Source organism: Quercus robur, chromosome 3 (assembly GCF_932294415.1).
Source record: "Quercus robur chromosome 3, dhQueRobu3.1, whole genome shotgun sequence".
Lineage (NCBI taxonomy): Eukaryota > Viridiplantae > Streptophyta > Magnoliopsida > Fagales > Fagaceae > Quercus > Quercus robur.
Window position 1 is genome coordinate 17587247 of NC_065536.1, and position 19741 is coordinate 17606987.

Below are 19741 nucleotides of genomic sequence, written 5' to 3' on the forward strand. Positions count from 1 at the left end.
AGATTAAAATATTGCGTTTATTCCCGTATAGTCCGTACAATTTCAAATCAAACATCGTAGACAAAAGTTTCTCTTCTTGTTTTTCTTTTTCTTATCATATAAAAGTTTCTCTGAATGTTATGTACACTAACTGAATTATTTTATTCAAGTATTCAACTAATAAAATTCACTTTATTATATGCTAAACATATAAAAATCAATATAATAAACCTTATTTTTTTTCATAAGCGACAAATGCAATAAGGATATATATAACTCCTCGCATAAAAAAAGATAATCATAAATTGAAGAAGACAAACTGCTCCTCTCATGGCCAAACTTCGACCTCTAGAGTTGAACTTGGGAAAATCTCGGATGCAAATCATGCAATAAATGTTCCACTATGGTCTTTGACTACCATTTCCCTGGCTCTCACTCCAGTATTAGCAAGAAAAACTCTATTTTTATTAACATTTACCTGGTCCTTGAGAGGTAGAAACCAAGCTTGAGGGCTGTTTTCGACTAGTGCTAAATGTACTACATTTTTATAATATTAAACTTACAAATTGACGTGTTACCAATCATAAATAAGCAATGCAAATATTCAGTTATAAGAAGGTTGAAACTTACCAATCACATTTATTGTCACTTTAGTTTGTAAATTTTATGTAGTAAAACTTTACTTATTTAGTATTTTTCTAATAAAATTCAAGAACATCTTATCTGTTTTTAGCATTATTCCACCATGGATAATCTAATATGTTTTATATAATTAAAAAAAAAATGCATTTCCTGTTTTCCAATTGATCAGCAACAGTAATTGCACGCCTAATGAACTGTCATATTAATCACTGCTCTTTGTTTTTCTTTTTTCCAAGTGATTTTTGCTTGCAATAACCACTCTTCAATTCAAGTTTTATGCTTCTAAGTTCTAAAGATGAGGTCTGTTGACAAGTGGTAGAGTCAGGAATTTTCTTTAAAGAGGTCAAATAAAGATTTAACAAAAACAAACTTTCATGACATAATTCTTGATTATTAAAATATTCTCATATTAGTTGTTGAAATTTATGATCACATTCTAAGGAAACAATGTTCAAATTTTTTTAGTTCACTTTGAACTTTTTAAAAGGTTCAATATCTAATGTTTCAAGATTTGAGATAGAGGATTAAACAACTTTAATTCTTGAACACTTTTTAAACTTAAAATATGCACCAATAAATATAATTATCTAATAAACAAGCATTTAAAAATAATTCAGTTTAATTAATCAAATCATTATTATGAAATAAAAATATCAGATAAACAAAACATCATAACTAAATATGAAATAAAAATAATAGAATACTAAAATTTAGTTAGTTGTTACAACTTACAAGTATATATATATATATATATATAAGTTTAAAATAATAGAAAACACTACACATATACTAGTATAATAGAAAATTTAATATTATTAAAACATTAAAACTTAAAGTGAAAGCTGTAAGGCGAAAATGGGAAACTAAGCATAATATTCCAACTATATAGTCAGCAGTTCTGGTTCCCAAATTATATTATTTACTAGCATCTTGAGTCTTTGAGACTCGATTTTGGCCTATCAATCGAGTCTCAAAGACTCGATTTTTATGGTCTAATCACGTCCGATGTAGCATATTTTTTCAAGTGGCAACCACATGGAAATCGAGTCTCTAAGACTCGATTTATAATCTTATAAAGCTACAGAACATATCAGAGAAGCAGAAAATATCAGAGAGGAACCTAGAGGGAAAAAAAAAAAAAAACAGAAACAGAAAGAGAGAAGAACCAGAACTTGAAAGAAGAACCCAAGCCGCGCACCGTGTGCGACCTAGATCGCGCGCGACCTGGTTCGCAGCACGCGACGCTGTGACCTAGGTCGCGTGGCGATCTGAGTCTCTATATTCTTTCTCCCTCTGATTTGATTGTTGCGTTTCTGGATTTCTGATTTTTTTTTTTTTTTTTTTTTTTTTTTTTTTTTTTTTTTTGTATTTCGGCTTGTACGAGATACTTGAGACTTCAAATTTTTTTAATTTTGTTTGGTTTATAAATCGAGCCTTAGAGACTCAATTTTCAGGTAGGACAAAAACGCCACATCAGACCATGGAAATCGAGTTTTTGAGACTCGATTTATAGGCCAAAATCGAGTCTCTTAAACTCGAGATGCTAATAAATAATATTGTTTAGGAACCGAAACTACTAACTATATAGTTAGGATTTTATGGCCATTTGGCCATTTTCGCCAAGCTGTAAAGCACAACTCAAGTAGATCATCATAGGTATCCTTTGAAGGCAAATGCACAGTTATCAACATTATTTGTTATTGTTTTGGTGGGTAAGGTTACTCATAAATTATGAGTAACCTTGGGTTGTGCTTTATCAATGATTCAGAGTTTAGGTACAATTTCGTGGGAGCTGTGCTTTATCATAAAATAATTACTCATAAAATAATGATTCGGAGTTGTGCTTTATCATAAATTATGAGTCATAATTTACTAAAACATAAACATACAGAGATAGAAACAGAGTTAGAGGGATTGAGACAGGGTATTTTACGTGATGTAATTAATCCACTTTTGTTTTATAAATTATTTTATATATATTTTTTAATATAGTTAATCTAATGGTTGAAGACGAAAGTTTTTTTTTTTTTTTTTTAATTAACTTTCAATCTCAACGATTGTATCAATGATTGAACTTGGGTGGAGATGAAAAATTTTAGTTGGAAGCATTAAGTTGGCAACCACGGAATAAGAAATTTTCTTTCTTTCTTTTTGTAAGGACTCAATTTGTAACGATCCAAAAAGGATATTGGGTTTGCACGTAAACAAGCCCAAACAATATAATTTGTAGAGCGTGGGTATTAAAAACTAGATTAACTTTCGTAGAATGAAAAGATTTACCCTCACGTATATTGAAGGCTCAGAGCTGGCACAACAATCGGTTTTTTTCTTGTAATAGATACAGTTCTTTTTCTTTTTTCTGTTTTTCTTCTTTAGTCTTTGTTTTTCTTCCTTTTTTTTTTTTTTTTTTTTTTTTTTTTTTATGTTCCGATCCCCCCCTCTGCATGTTTTTCTTTCAATTTATATACCACCCTCTGTGTTCCATTCTTACCACACACGTGTAGGTTGGGTTCGGGAGATTTATTTCTGTCCCATCTAGCGCCTCCTGGAACTTTTCTATGGGCAGTTGTAAGGCTGCTTCATTACTGTTCAGGTATCACCTCCACATTAATGCAGCCAGAGAGTTGGTTGAGAGGCAATTAATGCGGAGGCAGCTGTAGTTATAGATATTTGTTTGCCTTTTCTTTCTTACCTTTGGTCTGTTATCCCATCTTCAGTGGTGACACAATTCCGAGGTCCGATTATAACAAGACCGCGTCCTGATCGTCCTCGGACGCATATTGCCAAGGAGTATGGTGTCCTCGGACGAATACGGAACTCTACTTTCGTGATATTGACTACCCCCCCCCCCCTTAGTAGTTACCCTTACGACCTGACTTGGGCCTTCTCGGACGGATTTGCATCCTCGGATGGGCCACAAGCCCAACGATCCTGACCTTAATGGGCCTGTTGATTGATTGGCCTCCATAATAGCCCCTCAAAATCCTGCTTTTCGACTACTCGGGAGAGAAGGTGGATTTTGACGTCATAAGCCCGTACCTATGCGTGTTTTGGGGCATGCCCCTGACGCTTCAGCATCCCGATTTTGGCAACGCCCTTGTCTCCTACATTTGATGGTGAGATATAAATCAAACGGCAAAGGGCCTCCCTTGTTTTGTGAGCGGGAACTTTTCCGCTCACAATCCTCTTATGACTATAAAGGCGTTCTCAAATTAACTCTGTATCTTACCTTCGATGATTACGTGGTTCCAGAGTTCATACATTGAACCTGTCTTTCTCTATTTTCATTATTTTCCTGGCGACTACAAATAATCGTACTTTGTCCGAGGTCCTTCCTTTGAACCTGTAAGTCTTCTCGAAGTTTTTACCACTTTTATTTCAAACCCAACAGTTTTTTTTTTGCTAAGTCTTTTAGAAACATGGGGAAACAAAAGAATCCATTCCGATGTCTAGTTGAATCGGAGAAAGGTATTAGAAACTTTCACTCTAAGTATAAAATCCCCTCAATGGTGGGGATGAGGTACGCAGCCCAAGGGGAATGGGCTGATGCTAGACAAACTGGGGAAGTAGTTATTCCCATGATTGCCTTTATAGAAGGCGGGATGACTATCCCCATGGGTAGTATCACTAGGAGTTACCTCAACTTCTTTAGGCTATCCCCCACCCAGTGTGCTCCAAATATGTTTAGGGTCCTGGGAAGTATAGATACTTTGAATAAGAGAATGGACCTAAAGTTAACCCATCATGATGTGAATTGGGTGTACAACCTCCATCACTTAACCGGTCAGGGGTATTATCTCAAGTCGAGATACCCTGAGGTAAGGCTGATTCAGTGCCTTCCCACTTCAAACAAGAACCTGAAGGAGGATTTCCTTATTCTCTCTAGGGAATGGCACGATGGTCTGCCTTACTCGACAGTAGAGGGAACACCAGGTGGGCGTGTAGCCATAGATCTATAATATTTAGTTTGCAAGCACATTTCGTTTACCTTTTTTTTTTTTTTTTAATTATTTTTATCTCCAACAATTTTCATTTTCGACTCAACGGTTTTGTAGATAGACGCTACACAAAGCCCAATCTTAAGTTAGTCAATAAGGCGAACTTGGATAAGTTACTGAAAGCCGAGATATACGTGAACGAAGCTGACGGTCAGCTCCGGGCAGTACACTTAATTCTCGGCTATACCCTCCTGTCTTTTGCTTTTCAGGCGCTGAAGTGCGTGATTAGAGCCCGAGACCCTCGGCTTCACCATATCAGTGTTGCCTACGAAGGGTTCATTGTTCCAGAGGACATTCCGCTTCCCCAGTACACATCTCGCACAGAGCCTCTTTTCGTAGCCAGCGTCTCGGCAGGAACTTCTTCATCCCTACCTACCCTCAGGGAAAAGGAAATAAAAGGGAGAAAAGAAGAGGAGAAAGACGAGGAAGAGGTTGTAGCAGTCTCTGAGTCCTCGGATGACTTCGGGATTTTTGATCAACCCATAAGCCCCGGGTTAGATCCTGACGAGATGGGGATACAAAGAAAACCCCAGTGAAACTGGCTGGAGCTGTTGGAAGGTCAGCTGGGAAAGAGTGCGCCTGCAAAATCAACACCATCCTAAGCTTCAACTCTTCCCGCTAGGTCTCCTCCTCCTGCTCCTCGTCAACCTTCTCGGCCATCACCATAGCCAGCGCTTCCTAACGCTGCCGAGCAAAAAAGGCGTAGGGAACAGAAGGGCAAGGAGGTGGCAGACACGAGCAAGTCTCGTCCTATTCGCGAGGAGGATGCCCAACGAGCTGCAAAGCAGCAGAAAACCAAACACCAAGCCGCGCGGGGCCAAGAGAAATCTGATTCCCAACATTCTGAACCACAAGCATGGTTGCCAGCACCTATGCACGGTGAGGAGCCCCTGCGAGGTGATGCATCTATAAGGGACTTCAACGGCGGCATAGGGTGTCACGTAGCCTCGGCCATAGAGGAAGCCTTATTGCTCCCGAAAGATATGGCCGAAATAAAGAATATGAGGAAGAATGAACTCGTCCTCGACAATAAACGATATTTGGGCATGGTAAGGAGCTAACTTTTTATCTTTTTCATTCTGTGACTGTTACTCACCAATATGCACTTTTCATTGACTATAGTGTTAACCTTTTTCCCATAGATCATCCAAAATACTTTCAAGCTAGATGAGATGCTCAACGCCTGTTCCGATCAGCTAGACAATGAAAGGAAAAGACGGACAACGGCTGTACAGACCTTGTCCAAATTTGAATAGGGCTTGGCCGATGCAAGGAAAAAGTTACAGGTCGAAGAGCAAGCTCGCAAGAGTGTCGAGTTGGCATTAGAAGGCTACCAAAAGCAGGCCGAGGACCAAGGGAATCGTCTGCGTGAGGCGAATGCCGAACTGAAGAAGGCTCAGGAACAAGTCCTAGTTCTCAGGAAGCATTTGGAGGAAACTCAAAAGCTAAGGGAGCGAGCTGAAAAGTCCAAGGAGCAAGCCGAGAAAGCAAAAATCGATGCCGAACAAGCAATGAACGAAGCTGAGCAGAGAGGCTACGAGGTCGGTATAGCTGAAACTGAGAAGGCTTTGAGAGCCGAAGTTTCGGAGGTATGCCATATCTACTGCACAAAAACTTGGAATGAGGCCCTTAACCGTATTGGGGTTGAAGCTTCATCTGAGTTACGTAAGCTAGAGAACGTATTCTATCCCGAGGCGATCCACCCCTCAGTTCTTCTACCCCATCAGGCTAATGCTCCTTCTTCAGTCATTAACCTCAACGAGGAGGTTTCGCCTCACAGTTTTCCTCACCCTGGCCAGCCGGAATCAGCTAAAGGGGGACTTACCCCTCCAGGAGCTTCCCCAAACAAGACCACCACCGCTTCGAAGGCAGAGATGGCCTCCCAAGGTTTTCAACAGGATTTGGCCTCCACAGTCTTACCAACTAGGGGCGTTACTAAAACCAAAGAGGGAATCGCCACTTCGGAGGCAGACACATCTACCGGCCAGAACCCAAAGATCCAATTGAAATTGAAAAAGTAGAACTTGTTTTGTAGTCTAACTAGACATTTAGTAGGGGACTCCCTTGCTCATTTTCTTACCGCTCTTACTGCTTTATGTTATTTCTGTACTCATTCACTGTGTTATTGTAATTTGGACAGGTTCATTTCAACTATCTTTTACTTGTATGGGGCAATTCTACTTACACACATTGTCAATTGATAATTAGCAATAGGCAATAAGCATTAATACAACGGGGTCTTAGGGAGACGTTTTAGATATGCACGTATTCTTTCTAATCAATTGCAATTCTTCACGAAAGTTCATAAACTAAATAAAATTATGCCTTCAGTACCTTGATTGTATGCCAACTGACGTCCATAGATTTCTCTCTAATTCTCCAATAAGTGTTACAGGGCGTTAATTCCCATTAAGTTTGTGATCAGAAGATTTATCACAACTCAGTTACTGTTCAATACTTCAATACACATCATAGGATGTTAATTTCCACCAAATTTGTGATCCGAGGACCTGACATAACTTAGTTTCTGTTTAACATTTCAATATACATCATAGGACGTTAATTTCCACCAAGTTTGCGATCCGAGGACCTGACATAACTTAGTTTCTGTTTAACATTTCAATACACATCATAGGACGTTAATTTTCACCAAGTTTGCGATCCGAGAACCTGACATAACTTAGTTTCTATTTAACATTTCAATACACATCATAGGACGTTAATTTCCACCAAGTTTGCGATCCGAGGACCTGACATAACTTAGTTTCTGTTTAACATTTCAATATACATCATAGGACGTTAATTTCCACCAAGTTTGCAATCCGAGGACTTGACATAACTTAGTTTCTGTTTAACATTTCAATATACATCATAGGACGTTAATTTCCACCAAGTTTGCGATCCGAGGACCTGACATAACTTAGTTTCTGTTTAACATTTCAATACACATCATAGGACGTTAATTTTCACCAAGTTTGCGATCCGAGAACCTGACATAACTTAGTTTCTATTTAACATTTCAATATACATCATAGGACGTTAATTTCCACCAAGTTTACGATCCGAGGACCTGACATAACTTAGTTTCTGTTTAACATTTCAATATACATCATAGGACGTTAATTTCCACCAAGTTTGCAATCCGAGGACTTGACATAACTTAGTTTCTGTTTAACATTTCAATATACATCATAGGACGTTAATTTCCACCAAGTTTGCGATCTGAGAACCTGACATAACTTAGTTTCTGTTTAACATTTCAATATACATCATAGGACGCAGGAGCACAAGATGTATGGCTGACGTAAATTAAAAGAAATATTTGAATTGAAATACTTTTATTAATAATAATACCTCTTGAGATTATTTACATTTCAAGGGTGAAGTACAGTTTTTTCATCTAGGTCTTCCAGACAATAGGCTCCTATTCCCGCTACAGAAGTGATCCGATATGGCCCTTCCCAATTAGGTCCCAGTTTTCCCCAATTTGGATTCTTGGTAGCCCCCAGAACTTTCCTCAGCACCAGATCTCCTACGGCTAACGGCCTCATCTTCACATTACTATCATAGCCCTGCTTGAGTTTATGTTGGTAGTAAGCTAGTTGAACCATCGCGCTCTCCCTTCGCTCTTCAATCAAGTCCAAACTTTTCTCCAACATTGCATCATTACTATCCAAAGAGAATGTATTGGTCCTTAATGTCGGGAATCTAATTTCCAGAGGGATGACGGCCTCGGCCCCATAGGTCATGGAAAAGGGAGTTTCCCCCATTGAACGTCGGGGTGTTGTCCGATATGTCCATAGAACATGTGGCAATTCTTCCACCCACTTTCCTTTCACGTCATCCAGTCTCTTCTTAAGCCCATTGACTATTACTTTGTTTACAGCTTCAGCCTGCCCATTGTCTTGTGGATAAGCCGGAGTGGAATATCTGTTTCTTATACCCAGTTCTGAACAGTATTCCCTAAAGGCATTGCTATCAAATTAGAGTCCATTATCTGAGACAAGGGTGCGGGGAGTTCCAAATCGCGTAACAATGTTCCTCCAAATAAACTTCTTCACATCTACGTCTCTGATGTTCGCCAAGGGCTCAACTTTGACCCATTTAGTGAAGTAGTCTGTGCCGACCAGCAGGTACTTCTTGTTTCCTAGGGCTTTAGGAAAAGGGCCGACAATGTCCAGCCCCCATTGGGCAAAAGGCCAAGGGCTGGAGAGAGGGTTAAGAACTCCTCCCGGTTGATGGATATTTGGAGTGTATCTTTGGCACTGATCGCATTTCCTAACGTACTCCTGCGCTTCCTTCTGCATATTTGGCCATCAATATCCTTGTGTGATGGCTTGACATGATAGAGACCTTCCTCCTGTATGGCTTCCACAAATGCCCTCATGCAATTCTTCCAGGATTGATTCTGCAGTCTCAGGAGGCACACAGAGCAGGTATGGCCCAGAGAAGGACCGTTTGTACAACTTTTTATCTTCAGATAGCCAATACCAATGAGCTTTCCTTTGTATTTTCTCAGCTTCCACCTTATCTTCGGGCAATATGTCACTTTCAAGAAATTTTAATATGGGATCCATCCAGTTTGGCGACAGACTGGTTTGATTGATTTGGAAAACATCCTTTTCTGGTGAGGTGGGGGTACACAGGTCTTCAACGATGATCACCCGAGGAAAATTTCGTACTGAGGAGGTGGCAAGGGTTGCCAAAGAATCAGCGTGTGTATTTTCACCTCGAGGAATATGCAATAAGTCGAAAGACTCAAACTCTGTTTGCATACGCCTAACCTGGTCCAGATACCCTTGCATCCTTGGGTCTCGGGCCTCCAGCTCTCCTCTCACTTGGCCGACTATCAATCTCGAGTCTGAGAATAATTTCACTACCTTTCCACCCATTTTTCGGACCATACTCATCCCCATTATCAAAGCTTCGTATTCTGATTCGTTGTTAGTAGCCGAGAACCCTAATCTTAACGACTTCTCGATGATGACCTCCTTGGGGGATATCAACACCAATCCCAATCCTGCTCCCCGTTGGTTTGCGGCCCCATCCATGTACACCCTCCAAAAGGACCCACCTTGTGTGGATATTAGGCCAACCGATTGTTCATCCATGTGACCTTGATTCACATTAACTTCTTTCGGGCATTCGGCGAACTTAGCCACTAGATCGGCAAGGACTTGACCTTTCACAGAGGTGCGAGGCATGTACTTGATATCGAAAGCACCCAAAATCGTGCCCCACTTAGCAATTCTTCCAGTGTAGTCAGCACTTCTGAGTATGGACTTAAGAGGCAGTTGGGTCAAGATAACCACGGTATGGGCCTGAAAGTAATGCAGAAGTTTGCGTGTTGCATGGACCACGGCCAATATGGCCTTCTCTAATGACAAATATCTCACCTCGGCCTCATGGAGGGATTTACTTATATAATAAACTGGCCTTTAGACGCCATTGTCTTCTCGTATCAAGACGAAACTAACTGCATGAGGGGCAACCGTTAGATAAGCAAACAACACCTCATCCACCTCAGGGCTAGACATGATAGGTGGCCTGGACAGGTATTCTTTTAACTGCTGGAACGCTACAGCACACTCATCGGTCCATTCAAATCCTTGCCACTTATGCAACAGACGAAAAAAAGGACGACACCTCTCAGCCGACCTGGAGATGAACCGGTTCAACGCAGCAGTCATTCCAGTCAATTTATGCACTTCTTTTGGATTCCGAGGTGCTTGCAAATCATTAATGACCTTAATCTGGTCTTGGTTCACCTTAATTCCTCTATGGGTCACCATGTACCCCAAGAACTTCCCGGAACCTACACCAAAGGAGCACTTCGAAGCATTCAAGCGTAACTTATGTTTTCTCAGTATCCCGAAGATACTCGTGAGATCTTCCACATGTTCGGACGCCACTTTGCTTTTCACAACCATATCATCGATATAAACTTCAATACTTCTACCCAGTTGCAGTTCGAACATTTTCATTATCATGCGTTGGTAGGTAGATCCAGCGTTTTTCAAGCCGAAGGGCATCACTTTGTAATGGTAGTTCCCAATCGGGGTTACAAAAGCAGTCTTTTCCTGATCGTCGATGGCTAGCGGTATTTGGTGATACCCTTGGAAGGCATCCAAGAAACTCATCCTAGGGTGACCCACGGTTGCATCCACCAACTGGTCTATCTTCGGCATGGGAAATGGATCCTTGGGGCAAGCCTTATTGAGATCCATGAAGTCCACGCACACCTGCCATTTTCCAGTCTTCTTTTTTACTACCACCGTATTGGCCAACCATTGAGGATAAAAAACTTCCTTGATAGCCCCAGCCTGTTTGAGCTTGGCAACTTCACTTCTAACCGCCTCAGCGTGTTCCTTCGATGGTCGCCGAGGAGGTTGCCTCCTGGGCATAATGGCGGGATTCACGTTGAGTCAATGACAAATGACATTCGGGTCCACCCCTGGGGCTTTGTACGGGTTCCATGCGAAAACGTCCATATTGGCTCGGAGGAATTCCAGCAACCTCGCCTTCTCTTGCAAAGGCAATTTAGCCCCAACCTGGAAGAATTTTTCCGGATCACCAGCAACAATTACCTTCTCCAAATCTTCACACTCTACCCCATCGGTTAGTACGTCCAAGCCTAAAGCTGGGGACTTTAATTGCTATAACTCATTGTCGGCCGTAGCCGAGGTTTCTGCTTTTGGCCGATGCTGTATAGCCGTTATTAGGCATTGCCAAGCAGCCACCTGACTCCCTACTATTTCCAACACTTGGCCTCCGGACGGGTACTTCACCTTCTGATGCAGAGTAGATGAGACCGCTTTAAGGGTGTGAAGCCAAGGTTTGCCCATAATAGCCGTGTACGGAGAAAAAATATCTACGACAATAAAGTCCACCTCCACCACATCTGTACCTGCTTGCACAAGCAGCCTGATTAGTCCTTTGAGAGCGACCATCCTTCCCTCAAAACTTACTAGAGGAGAATTGTAGGTTGTTAAGTCCTTTGGCTTCAAACCTAGCCCCTTGTACAAGTCTGGATACATTATATCCACAGCGCTACCCTGATCAACCATCACCATTCTGACATCGTACCCGCCAATTCTCAGTGTTACCACCAAAGCATTCTTATGGGGCTGTATGGTCCCAACCATGTCCTTATCCGAAAAGCCCAGAATCAGGGGGACATGCACCCTGGCTCTCTTCAATGCTTGGGAATGATCCTCGGCTGGGGATCGAACCACCAACAATACCCTGGAAGGGTAAGATCTAGTCCTTCCCGGGGCCGCAAAGATAATGTTAATCGTACCCAGAGGGAGTCTTGATGAAGCGTCCCCACGCACCTCTAAACCTGCTTGGCTCACCCTTCCACTGGAGTGATGCAATAGATGTTTTAATTTCCCTTCACGGACCAACTGTTCCAAGTGGTCCCATAAATTCCTACAATTATCCGTCGTATGCCCATGATCCTAATGATAGTGGCAATATAAGTTCGGGTTGCATTTCCTAGGCTCTCCCGCCATCTTGTTCAGCCATTTGAAGAATGGCTCGTTCTTTATCTTCTCCAAAACCTGCTGCACTGGCTCTCGAAATATTGCATTAACCATCTGGGCGTCCGTCGAACCCGACTGCCCAACAAAATCCCTCCGGGGTCGGCTGCTATTATAACGGTCCAACCTGAAATCCCTCCTCTCTTGAGGGATCACTTTGGCCTTCCCTTTTCCCTGAAGTTGATCCTCTTCTACCCTTCTGTACTTATCTATCCTGTCCATCAATTGGTGCACACTAGTAACAGGTTTACTCGTCAGGGATTTCCTTAAATCGTGATCGGCTGGGAGGCCAGCTTTGAAAGTGGTTATGGCCACACCATCGTTCTTTCCTTCTATTTCATTAAATATTTCCCAGTACCTATCCGAATAATTCTTGAGAGTCTCGCCCTCTCGCATAGACATAGCCAGCAAAGATCCCAAAGGCCGAGGAGTCCTGCTACATGTAATAAAGCGAGCACCAAAAGCCCGGGTCAGTGTTTTGAAAGATTCGACAAAATTGGTCCTTAAGCCATTGAACCACCTCATCGCCGTCGGACCCAAACTCGATGGAAAAACTTTGCACATCAAAGCCTCATCTCTAGAGTAGATAGTCATTTTCTGGCTGAAATAGCTTACATGTTCTACCGGGTCCGACCGGCCATCATACAGGGAGAACGTAGGCTGATGGAATCGCCAAGGAAGAACCGCATCGTCTATGTTTCTCGTAAAGGGCGACTTGGAAATTTGACTCAAGGCTTTGTTCATGGCATCGTTACCCAAGCCCCTGCTAGGTGGACTTCTACGCTTTCGTCGATGGCGATGCTCCTCCTCATAGGAGAAAGTTTCGCTTGGCGGAGTTCTTGATCTCCGCCTATAACTAGCTTCATTCGACTCCTCAGATGATGATTCAGAGCAAGGTGGGGAGCGTTCCCGCCGGGCATGGCGCAACTCTCTCTTCAAATTGGCAATCTCACGTTGCAGATTCCCATCATGCTTTGCGTGAGAGACATGACTCTTCCCACGAGAGTGGCTTCTGGTGGTATAAGTTGTACGTACACTCCCCTCATGGCCTTCTCTCCGTTCGGTACTCCTTCGGGGATCACCATGCTGGGAGCCCCTTGACTCTGCCTAGTGTGGGTTGGCATCCTCCTGATGCGGTCCCACCGCGTGGTGATGTGGACCCACTTCCTCCATCAGAAACGTTGCACTGGAAGTCCTTTAAGTTAATACAAGCTCTTCCCACAGACGGCGCCAATTGTAAGGACTCGATCTGTAACGACCCAAAAAGGATATTAGGTTCGCACATAAACAGGCTCAAACAATATAATTTGTAGAGCGTGGGTATTAAGAACTAGATTAACTTTCGTAGAATGAAAAGATTTACCCTCACGTATATTGAAGGCTCAGAACTGGCACAACAATCGGTTTTTTTCTTGTAATAGATACATTTCTTTTTCTTTTTTCTGTTTTTCTTCTTTATTCTTTGCTTTTCTTCCTTTTTTTTTTTTTTTTTTTTTTTTTTTTATATGTTCCGATCCCCCCCCCCCCCCTCTGCATGTTCTTCTTTCAGTTTATATACCACCCTCTGTTTTCCATCCTCACCATACACGTGTAGGTTGGGTTCGGGGGATTTCTTTCTGTCCCATCTAGCGCCTCCTGGAACTTCCTATGGGCAGCTGTAAGGCTGCTTCATTACTGTTCAAGTATCACCTCCACATTAATGCGGCCAGAGAGTTGGTTGAGAGGCAATTAATGCGGAGGCAGCTGTAATTATAGATATTTGTTTGCCTTTTCTTTCTTACCTTTGGTCTGTTATCCCATCTTCAGTGGTGACACAATTCCGAGGTCCGATTGTAACAAGACCGCGTCCTGATCGTCCTCGGACGCATACTGCCGAGGAGTATGGTATCCTCGGACGAATACGGAACTCTACTTTCGTGATATTGACTACCCCCCCCCCCCTCGGTAATTACCCTTACGACTTGACTTGGGCCTCCTCGGACGGATTTGCATCCTCAGATGGGCCACAGGTCCTCACCTTAATGGGCCTGTTGATTGACTAGTCCCCACACTTTTTTTATAGTCAGATTCGGGTTTTTTTTTTTTTTTTTTTTTTTTTTAAATTTTTTTAAAACGGCATAAATAACAACATATGTGCTATTGTCTATAACTGTTGTTTTCAAATTGGACACAAGGGTTCACTAGTTATTTTTCTTGAACGACTTAATTCCTTGTCAGTGACTGACTATTTTGACATACTTTCTATTATAAAAATATAATTATTTTTGGTACAAATTGTTCTATGTTGGGAGAGTGAATATGAGGAGTTTTTTACCTTAGTGCAAACAAACATACACACTTTTTGCAGTAAGCATAATACTTGAGAAGGACTTGTTTGAATTACTTTGCTATTTTGGAGCATAGATCTAAACAGAATGTAATTAGCGAGTTTAAAGTTGATATTACTTGTGATTGTGAAGGAGTTGTTTGAATTACTAAACTCATAGAACTTTTTTAATCCTGTCCGATGTATTAAATAATTTCTCATATAAAGCCGTAAATGTCCATTAATTGGGCCAATAGATTACAGTTTAGCTAGGCTGCGTAGCACCTAGATTTCTTATGGGCCCAAAAGCATTATAATTATTTTAATTCTAAATTAGTTTTTTACTTTATGATTACAATAAATGTTATTACGCCATTTACATATGCCTGAAATTTTCACTATTTTTTATTCGAAAAAAAAAAATCTCAATTCAGTATTTGACAATTTGAAGACCCAAAAATTTTCTCCCGAAATTATACCAAATAATTGTGATAAATTTTTGACATATTATGCTACATAAAATAAATATGACATAATTTAGCAGATGTTTCACAATACCACGTCACATATTTGGCATAAATATATTGTTCCCAAATGAGAACGTAAAAATAAAGTATAAGGCATATATAGTCTTCTTTTTCTTTTCTTTTTATTATTTTTTATGGGAGGCATATATGGTCTTTTTTGTACTTTCGTGGTTATAAAAAGAGTAGAGCTACATATTGGGCTTACAAACTAATGTGTTATTAGTCACATAGAAGTAATTTAAATATTCATTACAAAATGGTTAAGTCCATCAATCACATTTATTGTCACATTAACTTTTAAGATGTATATAATAAAATTTGTAGTACAGAAGTGGTTGAAACCCATCAATCACATTTATTACCATTTTTTTGTCAAAGTAGTTGAAACCCATTAATCACATTTATTGCACACTTACTCATTTAGAGATTTTCATACATTGACTAAATTTTGGAACTTAATTAATACTTTTACAGGAAAATTAATAGCCAAAAATTTTCAACCACCTTTTTGTTCAGATTATATGCTTGTGATTTTGTTTTAAAAGAATTTATTGGAGTTTTTTTTTTTTTTCAAAAGAATTTATTGAGTTATATTTGTGCATTTTATTTTTAAAGATTTTATTGATTCATACATATACATGGGCCTTTTTCGGCTGGGAATCTTACGCAATGGCCCAAGTTGCCTAGTGGGTTGAGATGGCCCTGACTTGAGTGAGAGAAATTTGTTAGATATATGGTTTAATAAAGCCCCAAACATGTACACTTGAAATTCCCCCTATTTGGAGAATTGAAAATGAAAGGTTTGGAGGAAAAATGAAAATGCCATTTCAATGTCCCTCAATTCCTTTGGACCCTATAAAAACATATCCAAATAGGGGAATATAAATCCCTATCTCTTTCCCAGTGTCGATCTAAAATTTTGGCATGAAAACAAATAAGTCTAGTCATTATGAAGCTCAAATGTTTACTTAAGGTCCAAGAATGTAAAAAGGCCTGTCTATGAATAAGATCGACTGATCCAAGAACACCAACATCAAATTCTATCGGTTAAATATACAATAAATGACTCAAATATTTAGGAAAGTGACAATAACAAATCAATGAGTGGGCATGTGTAAAATATCATTTTTTGAGTGATTTAGGGACCACCAAAATCAATCAAACGCAATGGAGTTGTTGCCAATGTTGGGAAGTTGAAACAGCCAAGCTTCATTGAAGATGATAAAATCTCAAGGGTGTTTGTGGTTATAAGACTTGGGATATGGCGAATTGGGTAGTTGGGTATCGAGGAGAATAGTTCAGTAGTAATGGGACTGTGGGAGGTGTGGGGAAGGTGTTCCTATGAATATATTAGTACATAGTTCGCAATTACTCATGTAGCCGTTTTTCAAAATATTTGTCTAGCTAGTTTGCAATTACTCTTAACGATGGATTAATGCTATATGCACAATCTTTTTACATCAAATTTACAACAAATATGAGGCATTAAGCTGTTATTTATTAGTTTTAATCTGGGTCATTACTGACATAACTTTTTTATCCTCCAATAATAGCTTAACATTTAGAATTTGTTATAAAATTATTCTAAAAATATTATGGATATATCATTACTCTTAACATGAATTAAAAATTATCATTCATGTGTGTATGTGTATTATCATTAACTGTACAAGGTAGAATAAGTCAGACTATAAGTTTTAGTAACAATAATATGATCAAGTACCTACCTCGCTTTATTGCATCAGTTCAGTTCGTGCTAGAAGCATTAATACTGGGGTTGGCAAGGCCATCTAGTGTGGGGGTTTAACTTGTTATAGTGGAAAGTGACTTATTTCTAAGATTCTACTCTTTTTATTTCAAAAAAAAAAAAAAAAAATCCAGCTTGCGGTTAAATCAAGAAATGCTAGCTTGCGGTGAAGTATTACTTATTATATTTTTTTTACAAGATAATTATTGTAAGAGCACAAATTGTAGCCCAAGCCCAGAAGAATTGGGGTATGAGCCCAATGAGCCAAATACAATAAATTTGTAGAGAGTGGGTAAAAGAACTGGGCTTTTAGCGAATTGAGCAACGGTTAGCTAAGATTTCAAGTGTAACCGAGTATGGAACCAGACGTAACTAGGGATGAAATGTAGGTCTGAGGAGATGTTTTAATAATCAAATCTCTATTTGAGAGAGAGTTCAATGTTTTAGGGCTACAGTAGTTCTTCTTCTCTCTTTTTCCGATCCCCTCTTTATGGAGGGTCTTTCACATTATATAAACATTTTTAGGTCATCTCTATCGTACACTTGTTCATCATCTAAGTCTATACTCAAGTATGTGTCTTATCAAGCATCTTCCCTGGCTCTCTGTGAATGGTGGTGGTTGAGACTACACTGTTCAGAGGTCTTCTCCACATAAATGCGGCCAGAAAAGTTGTTGCAGTGCATTTAATGCGGTGGTAGCAGCTTTTCCCTTAGATATTTCTGTATTCTTATCCTCTCCGTACGTGCCTGAAGTCTATCCTCATCATTGGAGGCTCCTGGAAGGTCGCCTAAGTCACCCGGGTGCCCACTCGACTGATATTTGTTCGGTCCGAGGAGGGTAACCTCCTTGGACTTCAGCCCTCCACCCTTTCCTTACACAATTAGCTATTCTGGGGCTTCTTCGGTCATTTACTCCTCCTCGGACGTATCCAAATTAGCAAATAGGGCTTAAGGCCCAACGTACAAATTTGAGCTTTCGCCCCCACAATAGCCTCTCAAAATTTTAATTTTTCCCTTTTATCCAAGGAGAAAAAATAGAATTTTGACTTGCCACAGTAACCGTGGTTAAAACTGTAGTAGTGTCCAAATTTACGCACGTAGAAATGTGATTTAAGTCATTTCACCATTGCTTTTGACGCTACGGAATTCGTGAAGCGTCATTAATTACTTTGGACAGCGCTGTGTCTTTGGCATCCAACGGAGGGGCTTTGATCCAACGGACCACATTTTCCTTCAAGATTTGGGCGGGATAAATCCCACTCATTTTCAGTCCCTTATATAAAGCCTGATGGGAGAGTTCTTTTCTTTTCTTCACCATAGTTCAGAATTTGTAGCGCACTCAAACATTTAAACTCACACCGATTATCAGATCATCCGTCCTATTTCTTCAAAAATTTTAAAAATCCTCTTAAGAATTTCACTGATCAGTTCCTGATTTAGTTCATGTAAGTTCTAGCTTCTACGAATTTTTCTTTATTTCCTCGGACAGTCTCCTTGGCCCATCATTCCTCATTACCCCGTTGTCACTCCTAGCGTTTTCTCTTTTCCTCTTATTTGAAATGGGTAGATTTAAGTATTTAGTGGATAGCCCTGCTTTGATAGAAATATTCAAAGATAAATATCACAGACCCCAGGAGGTATCATTGCGATACTGTTCCCTGGAAGGATTAGCATTTGATCGAGAGGTGGGAGAAGTCACAATCCCCATGATAGCCTGCATAGAGGGAGGAATGACTCTCCCCATGGGTAGGATTACAAGAGACTACTTGCGTAACCATAGGCTTTGCCCCCAACAGTGCGCACCTAATTTCTTTAGGATTCTAGGAGCAGTTGACGCTTTGAACCGACACTTAGGGTTGGGGCTAACCTAGCACGACGTAGTTCACCTATACGAGGGTCATAAACAAAAAGGGGCGGGATTTTACCTTAAATCCCGGTCCGATGCTGTTAGGCTCATTTCGTGTCTTCCCAAGTCTAACAAGGGGATGAAGGATGACTACCTAATTGCATCAGGCCCCTGGCATTACGGTCTCCCTTGCCCAACCCAACTAGGAGAGCCATGTTGGGTACCTTAGATTTAGGTTTTCTAACATTAGATTTAAGTTATTCGTCCTCGGCTTTGCTTTGCTATGTCAAAAGATTTTTTTTTTTTTTTTTTTTTTTTTTTTTTTTTTTTTTTTTTTTTTTACATTGAACAAGTTTCTAACTGTTTAGTTTTTCTTTGTGTAACAGATAAAGAGCAAGTAAATCCTCGGATTAGCTTAATCAACGTACCTGCGCTAAACTATCCCAGCATTCTTTCATCTTTCGCTTCGAATTCCCCTTTTACTTGGTCAACAACGAGCCTTGAGTCTGAGAAAACTTTTACTGACTTTCCACCCATTTTCTGAACCATTGCTACTCCCATCACCAGAGCTTCATACTCGGCCTCATTGTTCGTAGCCGAGAAGCCCAACCTTAAAGATTTTTCAACAATGACCTTCTCAGGGGATATCAGTACTAGTCCAATCCCTGAACCCTTCTGATTTGATGCCCCATCAACGTATACTTCCCAGGGCAAAATGCCATGTTGGGAGATTGTGCCAACCAACTTTCCATGAGTGTTCTCTGCCGGTTCCAACTCTTCCATTAGGGGTTCAGTGAATTCGGCCACCAAATCCGCGAGGACTTGTCCTTTTATGGAGGTACGAGGCATGTATTTGATGTCAAAAGTCCCCAAAATGGTACCCCACTTGGCTATTCTTCTTGTGTAGTCAGCGCTTCGGAGTATGGCTTTAAGCGGGAGTTGAGTAAGAACAACAACTGCGTGTGCTTGGAAGTAATGGGGCAGCTTACGTGTGCCAAGCACTACTGCCAGGATAGCTTTTTCCAAGGGTAGATATCGCACCTTAGCTTCATGCAATGATTTACTCACATAATAAACCGGCCACTGTACACCACAATCAACTCGTATCAGTACTAAACTTACAGCGTAGGGGGCCACAGCAATATAGGCAAGCAAT

The 19741-nt window shown here is 40.5% G+C and overlaps 3 protein-coding genes across 3 annotated transcripts; all 3 read right to left on the minus strand.

Moving 5' to 3' along the window:
- Positions 1 to 7993: 7993 nt before the first annotated feature.
- On the minus strand, positions 7994 to 10759 carry LOC126719338 (uncharacterized). The gene is made up of 3 exons (XM_050421908.1): positions 10097 to 10759; positions 8973 to 9940; positions 7994 to 8582 (listed from the first exon to the last, which is right to left on the minus strand). Exons 1-3 carry the CDS (start codon positions 10757 to 10759, stop codon positions 7994 to 7996), a joined length of 2220 nt encoding a protein of 739 aa, XP_050277865.1.
- Positions 10760 to 11275: 516 nt separating this feature from the next.
- Positions 11276 to 11764, minus strand: LOC126719339 (uncharacterized). Its single transcript, XM_050421909.1, has one exon. The coding sequence runs from the start codon at positions 11762 to 11764 to the stop codon at positions 11276 to 11278; it is 489 nt and encodes a 162-aa protein (XP_050277866.1).
- Positions 11765 to 12079: 315 nt separating this feature from the next.
- Positions 12080 to 12562, minus strand: LOC126719340 (uncharacterized). Its single transcript, XM_050421910.1, has one exon. It carries the CDS (start codon positions 12560 to 12562, stop codon positions 12080 to 12082), a length of 483 nt encoding a protein of 160 aa, XP_050277867.1.
- Positions 12563 to 19741: the final 7179 nt, after the last annotated feature.

Excerpts from the sequence above, each read along its gene's own strand:
- LOC126719338 (XM_050421908.1), bottom strand. The coding sequence starts at position 10,759 with ATGAGTTTCTTGGATGCCTTCCAAGGGTATCACCAAATACCGCTAGCC. Across the intron at positions 9,941-10,096 it reads TAACGGTTGCCCCTCATGCA|GCCCATACCGTGGTTATCTT; the intron begins GTTAGTTTCGTC and ends CATTACTTTCAG. Across the intron at positions 8,583-8,972 it reads GGAAGCCATACAGGAGGAAG|GGAATACTGTTCAGAACTGG; the intron begins GTCTCTATCATG and ends CAATGCCTTTAG.
- LOC126719339 (XM_050421909.1), bottom strand. The coding sequence starts at position 11,764 with ATGGTTGGGACCATACAGCCCCATAAGAATGCTTTGGTGGTAACACTG.
- LOC126719340 (XM_050421910.1), bottom strand. The coding sequence starts at position 12,562 with ATGTCTATGCGAGAGGGCGAGACTCTCAAGAATTATTCGGATAGGTAC.